We start from the raw sequence: 19,392 nt of genomic DNA on the forward strand, positions 1-19,392 counted from the left end.
CCTCTCTCTGGTACTTACTATCCACTTAGAGAACCAAACATAAAAATGCCAGTATACCTAAGCTCATTAGGTGGAGCTGTCATCTCATTTGGAGGCAGGATGTCAGGACAGGGCAGTATTTAACACCAAAAGACAGTCAAGTGACAGCTAGACTTCCTTTGACATAATCTCTGAGTCAGGCCTCCCCGGGTCAGGACAGGTGTCAGCTGATCAGGCACCACCTGCGAGTAGACTTCCTAGTGCTTGCTTGCTTCTTCACGTATCTCAGGCTGGCGCTGGACACACAGTGTAGCCAAAGGTGACCTTGCCCCTCTGAGCCTCCTACTGTAATCTCTCAGGCTGGAATTGCACGTGCGTGCCACCCATGCCCAGCTCGTGCAGTGTTGGGGAGCAGAGGAACTTAGGGGTTTGTGCAGTAGGCAGGCATTCTTCCAACTGAAATACTTCCTCAGCTCTATTTATTTTTAACAGCTAAATTTAATTTTTATTTTCTCCATAGAAAACACTAGAGAAACTGAGCCAAAAATCCATGCTGACTTTCTACAAACTGTAAAAGGGGCTTTATAAAAATAAGTAAAATTAGGCAGAATTAAACTCTAGTTCTTCATCTAAGGGATTTCCTTTGTGAGTCCTCTACTGCTCATCAAAGGCCTAGAGCTTCGGAGACAGAGCTAAAGCTCAAGATGTCCTGTACATCTTCTAGGTAGAGCGAGCTGGTGTTCACTCCAGCTGCCTCCCTGCCCAGTCCCTTTATCTGCCTTCCTTTGATCTCCACTTGAATCTTGGACATACTGTTGGCAACTTCAGCATTCGCTAGCTAAGACTATTAACTGAATTTCTAGAAGCAGTTTACTTCAGAATCCACTTTAGAACAGACACCGCCGTGCCACTTCTCCTAGCATGAGTGAGCCCAGATAATAGTCATTCGTAAGCTGCCTGTCCCTGAGGACGGCTGCAGACCTATGAATATGCTTCGTTGAAACAGACACTATTCCTCACAGTAAGGCTCATACCTTCAACTACAGACCTCATGTTCAAGATAAAAACCTATTGTCAGTACCTTTGTTACTTTTAATTCTCTTAAGTATCGTATGCCTTCGTGCATAGATCAAAACCCACACTAACAATGAGTTCTGGGTTGAAAACGAGGACTGATTGCTCTGCCTGTCTTTAAATCTTTGTGCACAAGATCAGCAAAACCGCCCATCAGTACTAGGTCTCACTGCTTTGAAGATTACTTTTCTGCTTAGATTGAAAGAAAAATCTTTACCTGAGCTGAACAGTGGCACCTCTGTGCCGTGTGTAACCTGTGAGCTTGCCACTCTGCCAGTCAGGAGACGGTCATTGTTCTCGCTGGGGCACTGGCAGATTCCCTGCCAGAGACTCTCACTGGCACTGCCACTGTGGTTTCTACAGAAACAGACAGACAAGGGAAATTGAGGGACTAGTTACGCAAAAAGTTGAGATTTGGTTTTTTAAGCAAAACTCATTAAAACTGATGTGGTTATTCCACAGTAACACTCCTTTTTGGGATATTAGCCACGCTGAAGTCGATATGTTTCTTTTGTGGGATAAACTACCAAGTTTAATGTGTTTTACTGAAAAGCTACCACATGGATATTCCAGTGGTAGTCAGGGTTACAGTGAGTTACCTACTGGTACAAATTTACTTAATGTTCTTTGGGTGCATTCTTACAACTCTCTTCTGTTTTATTTGCTTACTTGCTTTAAAGTGTGTCAAGTACTTTTATGCCTTGTAGCCTTCTAGGGAAGACATTAAAAGCCACAGGCTAATGATATAAATTCTAAATTATAGCTAAATTATAATTACTTCTAGATTTTGTGTTGAAACACTGTTGAAACAAGAAAAGAATATTTTAAAAGAAAGCTAGAGTCACAAATTATTTCTCTGAAATCATGCCAATTTATTATCAAAACCAGATTATGGAATCAAATCAATCCTTTGTAGAAGCAGTTCAAGAGGAGACAGGGCCTTGCAGTGTAGCCCTGGTTGGTCTTGAACTCACTGTACAAACTTCCTATTCTTCTACAAACTGCTGGGTCTAACAAGAAAACCACATTTGAGCATCTCTGAACTGTCAGTAGTTCCTGTTTACAAACACAGTGAGTCACTGGTGTGTAGCATCTCACTTTGGTTTTTTAATGTCTTTTCTTCGAAATTACTTTCACAAATCTCTAATAACTGTAGTGCCCTCAGTTCTTTTACTGAGGACAGTAAAACACTATGCCAGAACCCAGAAACCCTGTCATGGCCCCACTGCTACCTAGCTAAATAAAGTTGGGAAGTTACTTGCCTCTGTAAGTCTGTTTTGCAATGTTGCATCATGCCTTTAAGATAATGCATCTCTCTGATCCTGTGAGGACAGTGGCATTTCATTTCCTTACTAAACCCCTCCGCAAAGGGCAGCTGGAGTCAGAAGGCCCCACAAAAGGGGGTATAGCTTTCAAAGTCTGACATTCCAGCTTTTGGAGGTGAAGCACTGCCCACAGGGTGTGGGTAATCTGTAAACATTCTGGGAAGATTAAAAATAAAAATTCCCTTTGTCTCTAACAACAGTGACCTGTCCTTGTGCCCTAACACCTGGTCAGCTTAGGAGGCTTTAGAGACGAGCAGCTGAACACTGCCTCTGCTCTTCTGAACTTGACTTTTCCAGGTTACGAGCTGCTTCTGTGATGGTTCGGTTTGTGACCAATACAACGAAAGAGAGCAAGCAAGATCTACTGGAAAGGTTGAAAAAACTGGAGTTTGAGATCTCCGAAGATGAAATATTCACGTCTCTGACGGCAGCCCGAAACTTAGTTGAGCAGAAACAAGTCAGGCCCATGCTGCTGGTTGATGACCGTGCACTGCCTGACTTCACAGGTGAGAGAGATTTGGAAGACACTGAAAAGAGGTTCTTTATATAGGGATTCCTGAAATTGTACAGAAGAGGCATCTACTCAGATTTCCCTGCTGTTACTGAAATAGTCCACAAAACCAAAGCAACCTTGTCCATAGCAATACAGTGACTTCTCCCCAACACTTGGTTGGCAGCTCTGCCACAGTAGGAGCCGCTGTAGGCTGGAACATGACAGCCACCTCTGCACCCCTGGGTTTGGCTTCTCCAGGTACCTGCTGTGTTAATAGAGCCTGAATTGAGTTGATGTTTCACAAACCTTTTGACCACTGTCCACAATAAGAGACTCACTGTACAGTGGTGTGGGTGGGGTGTGAGTGTGTTTCTATGTGTTCATTACAACTTTTACTTTGTGAGATATGCTCTATTATCTGGGTTGTTTGGTTTTAAATGCTGCATAGATCATTCCAAATTAATAATCTGTTGGTGAATCATGAGCCATGTTTTTTTTTTAAAGATCTATTTATTTATGTATACAGAGGTCTGCCTGCATGTACTCCTGCGGGCCAGAAGAGGGCACCAGATCACATTATCAATGGCTATGAGCCATCATGTGGTTGCTGGGAATTGAACTCAGAACCTTTGGAAGAGCAGTCAGTGCTCTTAACCTCTGAGCTACATCTCCAGCCCCATGAGCCATGTTTTAAAAGAAGAATTATTTTTAATATTATAATTCTTAATCCAGGATGTGCTCGCTTAATGTGGTTACGTGAGATAAAGCAAGGCCTTCTTAAAAATAGATGCCATTCTAGACAGTACAAGTATTCCGTAATGAGCACGAGATATTTTTCAATAGAGTAAATTGTTTTCACTTTGGAAAAAGTAACTATAGAAAAATGTTGTAAGTATCTGAAGCTTTGCTGCATTGCTTTGTTGTTATAGATGATTCTTTGTGAAATGACACAGTATGCAAAAACAGATGTGAATATTTTCATTGTAATACCAGGACCCCCAAACCTGTACTAATAGGAGATATACCAGTGCAGCAATTAGAATTATTACTTGTAAGAAACAGAAACCAACTTTAACTGAATTTAACTGAAAAATAAATGTATTACCAGCCCAGAAAGTTCTGCAGGTTGTGTAGGTCTTCCACTGAGTGTGCCTGTGAGCAGTGACGACCCAGTGCTCCGACTCTGGTGTCTGCTGCCACTTCCCTATTCCTGGATAGGCTTGCCTCCCTGCCGGGGCAGGCAGTAGGTGAGTCTTACTCGGTGCATTATGTTAGTAAGGAAACTACTGAAGACCTGATGCTGAGAATGTGTCCAAAGAACAGTAGGACCAAGTAGAAGGGATAACTGACTATCAGAAACAATGCCGTGGTTTATAGCATGCCATACAGAAAGAAGCCAGTGGTCGGCCACACTGTTTCTAGGCCACGGCTGGAGATAGGGAGGGCGCTAGCGCCTTACTCTGAAAAGTGGGACAAGTGCTTACCGTACTTTTCCAATTAAACTATTTTGGAATAACCAAATATTTGATAAAATTAAGTTCTTTAAGAGGAAACACAGATAGAAATGAGAGAATTAAACACCAGCACTTGATAAGCCCTCAAGAAACAAGTGAAAATACCGATAGATTTTTAAAGCATTAACTGCAAGGGTGATGTGACCTTCACACTGGAGGGGTCTGGGTAGCTGTTCCTGCACTCCACTGATCAATCTCAACACCAGCAGAAATGGAGTAACCGGGCCTTGTTTCATGATGTGGTACAGTAAGAAGTTATCATATTGCCTGTGAAATAGACTGCCTAAGAGTTGGATATGAGCCTGTTCAGACTCCTAGTGTCCTGTGCACAGGTAAGGTAGAGCATAAAGGAACAACTTAAATGCTACTGCAGAACCAGCCAAATGCTAATCAGCCTCAGCACAGGGAATGTCAAATTGGCAACACCCATAAGGCCATGTCACTCTCACTTCTCGTTCTGTAAGTTCACTTCTGCTCCTTGATGCAATTAGACACTAACCCTGAAGAAGGCCAAACATGCTGCTACCACGAAACCTGGTACTCTGGTATTCTCTGCCTCTGCCTGTGGGATGCCACACAAGCCAGCAAGTTCTCCAGTTAACAGTGTGATGCAGAACAGTGTGTGAGCGTATTCTGTAATCAACATGATGTTTCTGAATAAATTGAAGGCTAGCAAACTAAGATTTGAATCTGATTTTTCCTTTTGGACTATAGTAAAACAATATTAAAATTCTAGCTTTTCTGATGTGGCAGTAGTAAGTTAGAATTAGAATGTAAAAGCAGAATCCTTGGTCAGGGCTAGAAGAAATCTTGTCACTTGGTGACGAACTGTACCTCTTGAAACGTGTTTATATACATGAAAATGACCAGTATATGTGAGTCTTTGAAGAAAATGAAAATATCTTTACCAACATTATCTCTGCTTCAGTAGTAGACGTGATAGAAAGAATGAGCACTACAAATACTCAGTTCTCACAGGAGGCAATTATTTTAGTTTGTTCCCTCAGCAAACTTTAACAAGTTACTTAATACTCATGGCAATTAGTAAGAAAAAAACTTCAGAAATGGGTATCTGAATGCAGTGCTGGGCAAAGGGGAATTAGCATATGCATAATGCACAGAACTTACAATCAGGCAAAAACTGTGAAGGTGAACATGTTTGTTTGTCATATCTGAAGTCCTACTGTTAGATACTAAGGCCTTAAAACATGCTTTAACATGCATTAAACTAAAAGTAGATTAGGAAATGATTATAAAACTGTAGAATTCTATACAACGGTGCTTTCCCTATCTGTCACACATGTGCCAATTAGAAGTCTAATTTCCCTTGCTGCTTAGAATTCTGTTCCCTCATCAGTCACTGTTGCTCTGATAAAACTCAGTTATGTTCTCCTGGTTGTAATCAGTAAAGCATTTGGAAACCAGAAATCACTAGAATTACCAGGTTACAGTGTTCAATTCAGGTATTCTAGGTATTCAATAGCTATAAAAACATATGTGAAGAATATGGGAAAATATTAATGTCTCTCTCTTCTCCCTCCTCTCTCTACCCCACCCCTTCTCTTTTTTCCTTTCTCTCGCTTCTTAAACTTCCAAAATGTACTTCAAATTCATGGTGATAGCTAAATGTGCACATATTAGAGATTTTGTTACACAGTGTGACAGCTTTAAAGTCTTACTTTTTTCCATTGCCAGGAGTACAAACAGGTGACCCCAATGCTGTGGTCATAGGCCTGGCACCAGAGCATTTCCACTACCAGCTTCTGAATCAGGCATTTCGGTAAGCCAGCCACCTTTCATTTAGTTATATGTTCTTTTTTTAGTTTCTTTTTTAGATTCTAGAATAAGATTTTGTGTTTTAATCTCTGACAACCTAGATTTTACATGAGGATAAACCTCTTAAAAATCACTTTAGAGTCAACATCAAATAATATTAACTATCTTGGGGTTTGGTATCGTTTGTTTGTTTGGGGCAGGGTCTCTATGTAACTCGGGCTATCCTGGAACTCTGTGTAGATCAGTTGGCCTTGAACTCTCAGAGATCCATCTGCTTCTGTCTCCCTTGTGCTGAGGTTAAAGGCGTGTGCCTCTGTGTTACATTTATTCTCCCCGCCCTTCTCTCTCTCTCTCTCTGTGTCTGTGTGTGTGTGTGTGTGTGTGCGCGCGCATGCTCACCCTCATATCTGCATGGAGGTCGGAGGACAGCTTTCAGAAGTTGGCTCTTTTCCATTTCACCGTGTGTGTCCTGAGGACCAAATTTAAGTCATTAGGCTTATTGCACGAACCTTTACCTGCATCATCTCATTTTAGTTTTGTTTTTCATCTGGATGTTGATATGTGATGATCATTTTTCCTCTTATTTGTAGAATCAATATTCTAGAACAGGAATTCATAATAAAATTATAACTGGAAAGGATGAAGTACTTGTGGTGGTGATGATGATGATGATGATACTGTTGGCATTTTCCACCAACAATGCTGGTCACTGAGAGAAAGTAACGTCCAGCTAATCAACTGAAAACAATGGTTGTGATTCCTCCTCACTGAGAAGCCAGGCTATGAAAAGAGTGGAGTCTCATAGTGTTTTCAAAGAATTAACAGTGAGTGCTAATGAAAGACTTCCCTGGAAAAGAGGCTGCAAAGTGTAAAGATGGAGATTCAAGGAGTATCCTCATGACTTACTAAGTCGCTAGGTCAGGGTAGAGAGTGAGGAAGAGTAAACCCAGAAGAATGTCAGACTCTGGCCTCTGCATGTAGGTGGAGCCTTAGTAGTGAGGGGTGGCTGGAGACAGACATGCAACCCGTGAGGCAGCCAGCTAGGGATACTCTGGTGCTTTTGGCAGACACATAGCTCAGCAATGCTGTAAATCCAGTGTATGCGTGTGTTTAGCCTGTACCAGCTCCTGCAGCTTCTTCCAAAAGGGAAAGTATGGACTTGTTTTCCTCTTACTCGTTCTCTTACTTCCAAAATAAGTTGAACAGAATTTACTTACAAATCTGACCTGGAGAGAGATTGTGATTTTTTTTTTTTTTTTTTTTTTTTTTTTTTTTTGTCTTAAAAGTTTTTTTTTTTTTTCCTCTTTTTATTTCTCGGCAAACAACTAACCAGTGTGATTTGCCTTTGTATTTATGACAGTTGAGTATTTAAAATATTACAGAAAGATTTATTGAATTAATTTACAAAGAAAGGCCAATGGTTTGGTAGAGGACTAGGAATGCAGAGTGCTCGCCCACCATGCACAAAGCCCCTTGTCCACTCCCCAGCTCCTCACAAACTGGGGATAGTTTGGCATGAATTTGTAATCCCAGCACTCAAGATGGAGGCAGGAGGATCAGAAGGTCAGTCATCCTCAGGGGCATAAAGTTCAAGGTCAGCCTAGCAAACAGCCAAAATAACCAAACAAACAAAGGAAGGAAAAACAAACAATGGCACAATAGATGTCTAGTATTTAGGACACTATTTTTAATTTTTCCTACTGTATGAGGACATACAAGAATCACCCTAACACATACTTAATTTCTTGGTGTGTATGCCGTGTAAGACACTCTAATTAAGCCAAGTAGCAGGTTACACATCTCACCACATTGTTTGCTGTCCGTTTTGGGAAGTGCCCATCCTTGTGTACAGTCTGAATGGGCAGGAAGTGCAGTTTGAGGGCAGGTGTGCTTCTGTGCTCGTCGTCAATGGGAGCCACTACTGTCGGCAGCTCTCGTGCTCACTCTGATGCTCACGCCTTCTTTAAAATTCAGCTATCACTGCCAAACGGTTTGAGATCGTACATCACAGTATATGGTATTAAAATATCTTTTGTTTCACATACTTTAATTGTCCTGCTTCAGTTCCCTGCGAGATTGCCTGCCCTCCTTTGTAAGGCCTCCGACCATATCAGCATTGGGGTTTATTTGAAGTAGAAGCCCTGCATTGTTCCTTACTCCTGTTGTTACTTTTATGCATTCCTCCAGCCACAGATTTCAAGAAGAAGCTATTGATTGATTTTAGCTGGCAATTTGGGAAGGACATATTTAATAGGAAGTTGGGAGGTCTCTTTTAAATGAATACTAGACTCAGAGTAATAAAAATGTATGTTGACATAACACTGGCTTTGTAATTGCTCGGATGCTGTCTAATTAGTACACTTTCCTAACCATATTGATTTTTTCAGACACCACATTTTAATGCATTGCAGTGTACTTCTAGGTCAACTCTAATTTCACAAATGCACTTAACAGCTGGATGGAGAGTTAACAAAGATTCTAGGTCTTGGCCTTGTTTGCATATTGATGTTCCCACAGAGGCTGTGCCTTCCAACCAGTGACTGCAGCTGTTTGGAGTATATGTGGCAAATATAGGCATCACAAATGAATCACGTTGACGATGAGAATAAACATTGGATGCTAAAGCCCATTGTATAACCGCCTTCACAGGCATTACGCATCAAGACAGATGCATCAAATTTCATCTTACACTGCTTCATCCCTGTTGTGTTCTTAATGAAGTGGCCTCTCTAAAAATGCATGGCACATACATACATATGTCTTACCTGCCTGAGTGAAACTGAGAATAATTTTAAAGAATTGATTTGGGGAAAGGATGTAATCCAGCTGTAAAAAACAGATTTTATCTGGGTTTGTTTTCTCTAAAACATTCAAACCTAAGAACTTGTGATAACTTCTTTCCTCTTCACTTAATGCACACTATGCAGGAATATTTAATGTTCCACTATTTTAGGAAGTAGAAATTACCAGTACATTTGATATCTACTACAAATGCCCCGCCCCTGCTACCACCTTGGTACTCACTGTAGTATTAGAATCATGAATTTGGTACTCTGTTTTCATGTACTTCTTTATCAGTAACACATACATAGCTATCCCTAAATGGAAAAATACATTATTTTTTTTAATCTTTTATGCTACCTCTTCACCAATTTCCTTACTTTCCTAGAAATACTGTATGATTCATTAATATTAACATAGCTCTATTTTTATGGTCACAACATTATAACTAGATTGGAGTAAAGCCTATTTCTCTTATGATCTTAGCTAGAAGCCCAGTGTTTGTACCTTCAAGTAATGGACCAATTGGAAGGACCACTACATAGGTTTACTTAATCTACATAAGACTACTTAATAATCTAGACTGAACCTAGTATTAATAAGACTAAAAAAAATACCCAACATGAAAATAATATGTTTCTGTTGTGAAAAATTATAAACACACAAGAGTCAACTAAATTTATCTGCTTCTGCCACCTGAAAAGAATCACAATCAGCGTTTTAGCACACACCTGGTTTACTTATTGGTTTCTTGCACATATTTGTGTGTAAGAATATCACAATTCCAAAGATGCAGGGTATCACAACTCCCATAGGGGAAGCCTGTTTAAGGAGCTTTGAGGCTTCACTCATGACCTCGTTTCTGTAATTTTCTTTCCTGTTACAGGGTCTGTGCATTCTCCTAAAGTTGACACTGTGCAGATTTTGGTACTTTTGGGATTAGAGAGGTTTTCTTTCTTTCTTTTTAAATTAAACAATTGGGGCTGACAGACTGGGGTTCAGCCATTAAGAGTACTGGATGCCCTTCCAGGGTAAGATCCAAATGCAGAGGTCCTTTACAGGCACACAGCCAAAACTAAAAATACATGTAAATAATCTTAATTTTTTTATAGTTCCATAAATTTATATAAAGAAATGTCACCATTTTTACCTCTGACTCTGCTTTCTCACCTTCCTCCTTCTCCCACTGGGTTCGTACACTTGTCTGTAATGGAGGGCTGCTCTTAGTTAGGAGCATGCCTTTTTAGCAGCAACAGAAACAGGTTTAGGGCTCTAGCATATCTACTTATAAATCAGAAGCAAACGTAAATGGCAGGTGAAGATGAGCAGTGATGGCCTCTGTGAGTACTATTGGCATATAATTCCTGAATCAGAGTGCCTAGAGCCCTTGGCGGGAGAACTTTCAGAGTAGTGTGGTACCAAGGTCAAAGCAGACATGTCCTGTGGGGCTCTTGCATTTTTGAAATGGCTGTCTGATATGCGGTCCTAATTAAAGTCCAAAAAGGGTCAGTCATCATGACGGCTGAGTGGATGAAGGTGCTTGCTGGCCAGTGACCTCAGTGCCATCTCTGGAACCCACATGGTGGAAGGAGAGAGCCTCCTCCTGCAAGGCCACAAAAGGAGTTAATGCTTTGGACATGAGAAACGTAGAAAGCAGAACTCAGATTTTAAACACCCGTGTAACCTGGACTGTGCTCACAACAAAGAACTTTTCTTGTACCCCAGATGTTCCCTTTGTCAGGCAGTGATGCGCCTCCTCCATGTAGCCCCTGCCCTAGTGTCTGTCAGTGTACGCAGTTCCTGGTGTTCAGATGAGTGAAACTGTGCACGGGGCCCTTTTTGGTGTTGCTGGTTTTGAGATGCACCCATGTCTGACAGGCGGCAGACCCTCTCTTCGTCTTGCCGTTCTCGCATTGTGTAGTGTAGCACTGGATGAGCTTTCCATGCCTCTTTATCTGGTTCCTGGCCTCTTGCTTTGTCCCCATTTTGCTGCTGTGGAATCTTCCACATGTCTGTGGGGGACATACACATCTATTCTCTTGGGTATGGACTTAGGAGTGAAGTTGCCAGAGACTGGAGCAGGTACCAGTTTTAGCCTTGGTCAATAGTGCCAGTCAGTGCCAGCAGCTCCAAGTCATACCTTCTCACTAGCTCCACTTACTCCACATTCTCGTAGTCTGTTGACAGTCTGCAGGTCCATTTGGCATTCATGGAAGTTTCACTAGGCAGAACAGAAGACTGTTCTCCCAGGAAATGAGAGTGGTCGGTGTCTGAACACTGTCAGGACACCGAGTTGGGAAGGTGGCTGGAGCAGCTCTGGGTGAAGAAGGGGAGGATCTGGACTGTGTGGCCTGTATTTCTTATCGCCTGCCTGCAGCGAAAGCTTATTAAAGAGTCTAAGTGGGAGGGGACGTGCACCTTCCTGTTGCCTGTGCAGTGGGTTGGACTAGGGCACGAGGAGCATGCAGATGTGCTGGAAGGCTGCCATGTCACGTGCAGGTCAAAGGATGCTTTGAGAGACTTTAAGCTTTGTTTTGAATGAAGTTAGTGGGGTCGGAACATGGAGATAGTGGGAGAGAGTGAGAAGTTCAGGTGTTCTCGGGTTCCTGGCTTGAGTCACTGGGTGAGGAGTTCCTTGAGGTGGGGGAAAAAAAAAAAAAACAGGCCAAAAGCCTTTGAGGGACTGGGGTGAGAGAGACTGGCTTGTTAGGTGTTGGAGTGTCTGATTCAACCGTGACCCATCTTCAGTTGGAATGGTGACAGACCAGTAATGGCCATAAAGAGTAAAGTTACTTGAAAAGATGTGTGAGTATCTAGATTACCTCAGAGTTCTGATGCTGGTTCTGGCTCTCCCAACAAGGCAAACTGGACTTGGTGTACCACACTCCTTAGCTTTGAGTGGTGGCCATGCAGTCTGCTTCCGGGCAGCTGTTGCTGTATTGCCTTGGGTTTTCTGCTGTTACTCTGTTCCCCAGCTAGGACTTTTTAGTTCTTTTCCTTGCCGGCCTAAAATTTACAGCCAAAGGCTTTGGTAACAGGCCTTCATGTCTTTTTTCTTTGTTTCTTATGCCACAATAAGTTTATAGTTAGAAAATTGTAGATTTCCTGCTGACATGTTATTTGTAGTAATGGAGGTAGAAAGCCACCCTCTGTTGCCTACTTAGTAGATGGAGGAGCGCTGAGACTATGGAGTAGCTGCTTTTAATGCATCTATCATTTCTCTTGACACAAGATTTCATTGTATTGGCCAAGCTGGCCTTGAACTTGAGATACTCCTGCCTCTGCCTCTACAGAGGGAATTCTGGGAATATAGGTGTGTGCTGCCATGCCTGACCCAATTTTCATATTTTCTGAAAAATATGTAACCATAAAAGGTGTTTAAGTCTGTACCCTGGAAAACATTTACTTAAATATGCTTCAGCCTGTGCAAGATCCAGTGAGGCCCAAGCTAAACAGAGAGCTGTAGCAGCAAGAGCTCGCCTTCCCTGAGGCTCATCAATCAAGATGAGAGCTCCATCCCAGTTAGTACATAATAAAATACTAACCAAGCTAAATCAAATGAGTTTTTAGCTTAGCTGTGTAAGTAGAAAGCAGTTTTGAGGTCTGTTGTATACAGTTCCATGGTGCAGAAGCAAGTAAATGGGATGGGGAGGCTGGGATAGGGAGGCAGGGCTAGGTGAGTCATCCTGTGCTAAGTTACTGCTGTCACTGTGGCTCTTTAAAGCCAGCAGAGGGACTCTGCAGGCGCAGTCCTGGCTGTGAGCAATTTGTAGTAACTAACAGGAAACCCCTGTAATCGTCCGGCATTGGTTTTTACTTAATAAAATATTTAATCATAAATGTCTGAATTCTGCATCTCCCACAGGAAGTTATTTCTGTGCCCACTGACAAGAATAATTTAGCAGTTTCATAGCTGAGCGCTTAATTACTCATAATTGTGAGGGATAAGATGTGATGAATTCTTCCTCCATGGACATACTAAATATTTTAACTAAGTAGATGGCTTAAAGTAAATTAAGCTGGTGAGGTCATTTATTACATTGGTTAAAATCAGATTAAGTAATAATATCATGTCTCAAATTCCATTAGCCAGTAAGCTGAGTGTGATTTCCGCTGTTTGACTAAAGCTGCATTGCTGGGCGAGGTGGCAGGTTTTAGGGGTGGGTATGAAGTTTGTGGAGCTTGGCAGTGTTGCTGCCTGAGTCACTGAAGCTCCCTAGCTGTATGTAGAGCTTGTTCCTCACACTGCTGGGAGGCCCTGTGCTAGGCTTGGTGGTGAGCCCTCCTTTCAGCTTTGCTAGTGAGCACTTCACAGTGATGCCCTGCCTGGCTTGCAGTCACAAGGCTGTGTGAGGAGGATAAATTACTAAAAGAAACTAGAAAAATGTCTGTTAAACTTCCCAAGTTAAAAAAAAAAACTTACATTTCTAAGTGGAGGAGACAGAACTGCAAGCGCTCAACACGCGTGCTCCTCCATCACGGCAGCAACAACCCGATGGCGTCTTGAGAGGCTCGGAGCCCCCTGCTTCCCATTAGGGAAGGCGAAACAACTCGTCTCATTAAGTTAAGCCTCTTCCCTCCAGTGCCTTATTTAGCTTTAGTTCTCTTAATTCTCTTTCCCTGGTGATTTGGGCAAAGTGTCTGAAATCACTAAAGGTAAAAGGTTGAAGTCATCCCAAATTTAATAATCTATCACCTTTCTTTAGTGTATCCCTGTGCAATTCCCAGCAGTTCTTTGTGAATTCATTAAAAGACAGCAAGTCATTAAAAGTTAATAAGAAACTATTTGTTTCTGCGAATGTGAATAGAACCACTTTCTAAGTCTTACATTTTTCTCAGTCATAAAAGACTCTGTTAGCCTGTCTCCATTTTCTCCGTCACTCTAGGTTACTCCTGGATGGGGCCCCTCTGATAGCTATCCATAAGGCCAGGTACTACAAGAGAAAAGATGGCTTAGCCTTGGGACCAGGACCCTTCGTGACTGCCTTAGAGTATGCCACAGACACAAAAGCCACAGTAGTGGGAAAGCCAGAGAAGACATTCTTTCTGGAAGCATTGAGAGACACCGGATGTGCACCAGAAGAGGCCGTCATGATAGGAGATGTAAGTAGAAGAGCCAAAGAGATGTCCTGAGGTGTCTGTCATGCTTGGAGAGACAGCTTCAGATCCCTGCTTCCTGTAGATGTTCAGTGGTATTCTTGTAAAAATAGAGATTTTGTGTCTAACGTATCTTCCTAGTGACTAGAGACATGTATGTGAAAAACTATTTATACTCCAGTCAGTTAAATATTTTATGTACCCTGCTAAAGAAAACCTCAATAGAGATCTCAAAAAATGTAATATAACTTATGCAGAAAACAACCTATACCAAAAGAATTCTACCATTTTTGTCTTATACTAATGAAAGAATCACCCAATCAGTGTGTCTAGTAGCTAGGTATACTGACCACATTAGCTCTTTGAGTAGTGGGGTAGAGCCTGAACGAGTGGAAGCCTTCAACAGACACATGTGTGGTGAGCACCCTGCTTCCTCGTGACCTGAGCGGGTATCATGTCCTCTGTGTGCTGCGTGTGGTAACTTGGTGTGGACGGTTTAGTTTAGCTCTAAGTGACAGCATGGCAGGATGGAAGCAGCCACTCAGACTGTCTGCTCAACCCTAACTCTACACATTAGGAGACTGAAGGCTGCAGGGGTGGGTCTCCTGCCTAGCACAGCTGCATACAGACCAGGGTTTAGATTCCCTCCTAGTTTCTTAGTCCATGGTGGTGAAAGTGTCACAGTCCTCTGGTGTCCCCTTCTGCTTCTTCAGTCACCCACTAAAGTCGATAGAATGGTCATTGAGCCTTACTGTAGTTTGAGAAACTATGCTTTTTGTTTCATTTTTTTTTTTTTTTTCCTCTTGGCATTCTCCCTGATTTTCCTAGACAGATGTGTGTGATACGTCAATAGGATGGCAGGAGGGAGAAGCATGCAAGAAATGTGCTCAGCTGCATGGGGTGGCCATTATCCAGGAGAAGTGGGGCCCCTCCTTTCTCTCCCCAACTCCACTCTTCAACAGGGAAAATTTAGCTGTGTTAACATAAAAGGACTTTGGTAGAAATGTGTTCAGCAGCGGAACGCTCTAGAGTATTTCCTGCTTTCTTGCTGTAAAGCACTTAGTATTCAGCTCCGGCTGATAGGCGATTCCTATGTTCACGCCATACTAGGTGTTATGCCATAGAAGGCATAAAAATGCTTTAGCAGTATGTTTTTCTCCCTGGCATTTAAGAAGAACTGAACTTGGAGAGGTGTGAATGTCATTCTGGGTTTGCTTGTTTTCTGTAGCTGAGGGTTATTTGTTAAGATCGTGGATATACTTTTGTGAATGGTACCTTATAAAATAAAAGAATATTCTTACCTCTCAAAAAAAAAATAAACAGGAAAAAGAAAATAAAACCACAATATTAAATAAGAAAAAAAAACAGGACTTTGGTAGACTTTACAGGAAGATTTTGGTATTTGGGAAAATCATTTCCAAGAACTGTTGTTGAATAATAGTAATTTTTTTTTTAAAGAAACAAATTGTCTTCAGGCATGATCTAAGTGGGTGTGCTTTAAAACATGAATTGGCAAAGTTGGCTGTTTTGATGCCTCAAACTTCTGAGCTCAATCAATTGTCCTGTCTCAGTTTCCTGAGTTTTGAGACCACAGGTATGTGTGGCCGCACCCAGCTCCAGCAAGCATACTCATGCCTGTTTTGAGTAAGATTTGGTCCACAGAGCTCCTGCAGATCGCTCTCACTCCCAGGTGGGAAGTGGATGCAGACAGTCTGCTTACACAGCTGCCTGACCTGATCCCCACTGGCTGCATGGACTTTAAAGACATTTGGCCACAGAAAAGTTACCATGTAAGTCTGGTTCATTGATTGTGTGCAGCTTGATAACCCACTTCACAAGGATGCAGCTTCCCATGATCCCCTTTAAGAAGATGACAAGCGTGTGAAAAGCATGGAGACTCATCAATGTGCTCTGTGTTCGCTTACTGGGGCTTCTGCCCTGATGTTCACCTTCTGTGTGGTGATGCTCCAGCATGGTTTCCTTCCCAGGAATGAAGAAGACAAGCAGGGCATTATAGGTAGTCAGCGCAGCCCAGTCAGTCCCTGGTGCTATGTGTTGGTAAGCTAAGTAAAGAGTCTGGACTAAATGTCTTTGTGTTTTTCCAGGATTGCAGGGACGATGTTGGTGGGGCTCAGAACACCGGCATGCTGGGCATCTTAGTCAGAACTGGTATGTGTCTCCTGTATATGCCTTTTCAAAGACAGGATGGAGCAGGGCATGTTGGCTCCTTTAACCCAGTGCTTGAGAAGCTCAGAGTGGAAGGTTGCCATGAGTTTAGGGACAATGTCGCCTATGAAGCAAGTTCCGGGCCAGCCAGGAAACCCTATGTCCCCGGAACCCAGATATGAGAGGTTGGAGTTGCCAGAAAAACAGCCTTTGTGGAAGTAGCAGAGCTTTTTGGCATTCTTCCCCCCCCCCCCCCCCCCCCCCCGCCGCCCCTCTCTCTGCCATAAGCAAAGGGGAAATGTTTAGGATTCCAGGAAAGGGCAATAAGGGATGCGCTGCACAAGGCTGGAGCTAGAGGCATTGGGATACTTCCCAGAGGGGACCACACCGTGGACAAGTCACCTTTGCAGGTTTTCCTAGAAATGTGATTCACAGCAGTTAGGAAGAGGCATGGGTCATAGTGCTCTGAAAATAACTCATTTTGTGTGGGCTGGCCAGTGAGGAAGTTGATCTCAGGAACTGGTCCACTAGACTTTATTCTACATGTTCACTTTGCATTTTTAAAAGTATATGCAGAAAAATATTTTTCTTATCTCTTAACTTCTGTTTTGGTGATCGAAAGTTTAGGGGACTGGGAATATACTATAGCTCAGTAGTAGAATGCTTGCATGCACAAAGCCCTGGGTTTGAACTTTAGCACCATAGAAAAACAAGAGTTTACAAATTCTTTACACCAAAGTTAGTTTTCTTCACAGTGTCTCGAGTTTAGAAAAAAGGAAATGCCTTCTTTGGGCAAATACAGCTAAGCCAGTATTTTGACAGCAATGCAGTGGTTAATTGTGCAGTGTCTCGGTCTCAGCTCTGTGCTGACTAGTTGTATAAGCTGGATCAAGAAAGGATCAAACATAAAGTCACAGAAGAGTTATTCCAGGAGAGTGACTATGGACATCTGACCTCTTAAGAGCTGCTTTGAGAGCCAGGCAGTGGTGGTGAATGCCTTTAATCCCAGTACTTGAGAGGCAGAGGCAGGCAGATCTCTGTGAGTTCTAGGCCAGCCTGGTCTACAGAGTGAGGTCTACGCCAGCCTGGTCTACAGAGTGAGTTCTGGGCCAGCCTGGTCTACAGAGTGAGGTCTAGGCCAGCCTGGTCTACAGAGTGAATTCTAGGCCAGCCAGGGCTACACAGAGAAGCCCAACAAACAAAAGAGTTGCTTTGAGGCTAGCAACAGAAAAATGTAGATGGTTGGAAAATGTCAGACTAGGCCCTGTGTGGAGTGTGAAAATGCTTGAGCTCATGTGTGGTCCATTTGGAGCCTTGCAAACAGTAAAGTCCATAACTTCAGAATTGACACAGCATCTCTTCAGATTCTCCATCACCTCCTACCCAGGAGCATTACAGCCCTATGATTTAAGCAACAAGGAAGCAGGGGCAGCTATACCCATTCCCCCTTTGTTTTATTTTCCTTTTCCTACCTTGAGGGAACCCACTATTTTTGCTTTTGGCTATTATTCCATGAGTGTTTCCTTTTTTAGTTCACACAACTGAATCTGTGCTGTGCTGTGAATGGCCCCACCTGCCCTGACTCCACCTGCTCTGTTTATTGTCGGCAGCCTGTCTTAGCACTCAGGAGGCAAAGAAAGGTGGATCTCTATGAATTCAAAATCAGCCTGGTCTACAAAGTTAGTCTAGGACAGCAAGGGCTGTTACAGAGAGAAACCCTGTCTTGAAAAACCTAAAAATAAAAAAATAGAGGTCATAGAAAAGTAGACAAGAAGGAAGTAAAGTACAGAGCGGTCCTGCAGGCCCTGTACAGGCACATGCCACGGTCCATCTTACTGATTACTGAGCATGGAGCCTGGCTACCTTTTCTTCTTCCTCCTTCCTCCTCCCCCTCCGCTCCTTCCTCTCTTCTCTCCTATCCATTTTTAAAGACATATTTAGGGAAAGTGCCGTGCGCCATCGTACTGTTAGGTGCTAGGAATCCATTAGGGTGTAGAGCAGACAGAATCCCTGCTCCCAGAGGAGCTGTGAGACAGTAAACAAATAGGCAGCTGCAGGTTGATAAACACTAGAGACAGCTGGATGCTAGGAAAGAAGAGATCCAGAGAGGCATTGGTCTAGTAAGCGTGATGAAGGCCCCGGAATTCCAGAGTCACAAGTTAGGCGGCACTTGGCACCTGGCTTATATCTGGTCTTCTTTTAAAAAGCATTGATTTAAATGGTTGGCCCACCTTCAGGACTGTAGGTCAGGGAGAAAATAACCCCATGATTTGAAGGAAACCTTAACTGTCAGGTAACCCTGTAGCTAGAACTCCTCATTGTGAAAGACCTGAGGCCTGGGAAAGTGATGATGTGACAGTTCTTTCCTTGCCTCCCACAGTCTCAGTGAAGGCACTTTGGGGACAGGCAGAACCCTTGGTTCTCTGGTAATCGTAGGGTGCTCCTGGGTGTGTGTGCCCCTTGGCATCCTAGCTGTAGCCTTTGTTCATTGGCTTCACCTTCATTTCAGGGAAATACCGAGCAGCAGATGAAGAAAAGATTAACCCACCTCCTTACTTAACTTGTGAGAGCTTCCCTCACGCTGTGGACCACATTCTGCAGCATCTCCTGTGAACGGCCTGTGCTGTGAGGCAGCTCCATCTGCAGCCTCCATTGTCTGGACCAGACCGATCCTTCCTAACATAGTGGCATCAGCAGACAGCGCCATCCAGTCGGACTCTCTCATTGCGCATTAATTAGGAAGAGGGTATCAAGTTGTAGCCAGCCCAAAACCTTGCTAATCTCTTTTGTTTTCTTTTGTAAAAGAAGAGACTTGAAGAAAGGGAGAGAGAGCTGAGATTTCAAGCCATTTCTGTTCAGATATTCATCAGGTTCACTGGGCTGGGAGTAGAGGAGGGTAGTTTTCACTTTCTCTCTGCTGGAAATGAGGGGTATTGTCTGTGGCTGTGGCTGTGTCACACAGGGATGCACAGAAAGCTGTGTTAGGCTGTCCTCTGGATGCAGAGTCAACTGCAGAACGGCAGAAGAGCCACAGAGAAGCAAGGCAGAGGCAACATGGCGAGTCCTTCAGTGAAGTTGCTTTAACAGATGTGGAAAGCCAGATCTCCCACTGTATTCCCAGCACAGATGACTTCTTTTTCTCTTCATTAGCCAGAGATGACTAATTTAAATTTAGAACCCAAATTTA

At 43.0% G+C, this 19,392-nt stretch overlaps 1 protein-coding gene across 1 annotated transcript in view; it reads left to right on the forward strand.

The window, feature by feature from the left end:
* LOC127204297 (uncharacterized) overlaps window positions 1-19,028 on the forward strand; it is a 38,060-nt gene extending 19,032 nt beyond the window's left edge. Inside the window, exons 7-11 of the mRNA XM_051163226.1 lie at window positions 2,676-2,884; window positions 6,081-6,165; window positions 13,829-14,045; window positions 16,145-16,208; window positions 18,715-19,028. Coding sequence (XP_051019183.1) covers window positions 2,676-2,884; window positions 6,081-6,165; window positions 13,829-14,045; window positions 16,145-16,208; window positions 18,715-18,818 — 679 coding nt within the window. The 3' untranslated portion in view covers window positions 18,819-19,028. The remainder of the gene's footprint in view (window positions 1-2,675; window positions 2,885-6,080; window positions 6,166-13,828; window positions 14,046-16,144; window positions 16,209-18,714) is intronic.
* The last annotated feature ends 364 nt before the right edge of the window (window positions 19,029-19,392 follow it).

The sequence above is a fragment of the Acomys russatus genome, chromosome 20, assembly GCF_903995435.1.
Source record: "Acomys russatus chromosome 20, mAcoRus1.1, whole genome shotgun sequence".
NCBI lineage: Eukaryota > Metazoa > Chordata > Mammalia > Rodentia > Muridae > Acomys > Acomys russatus.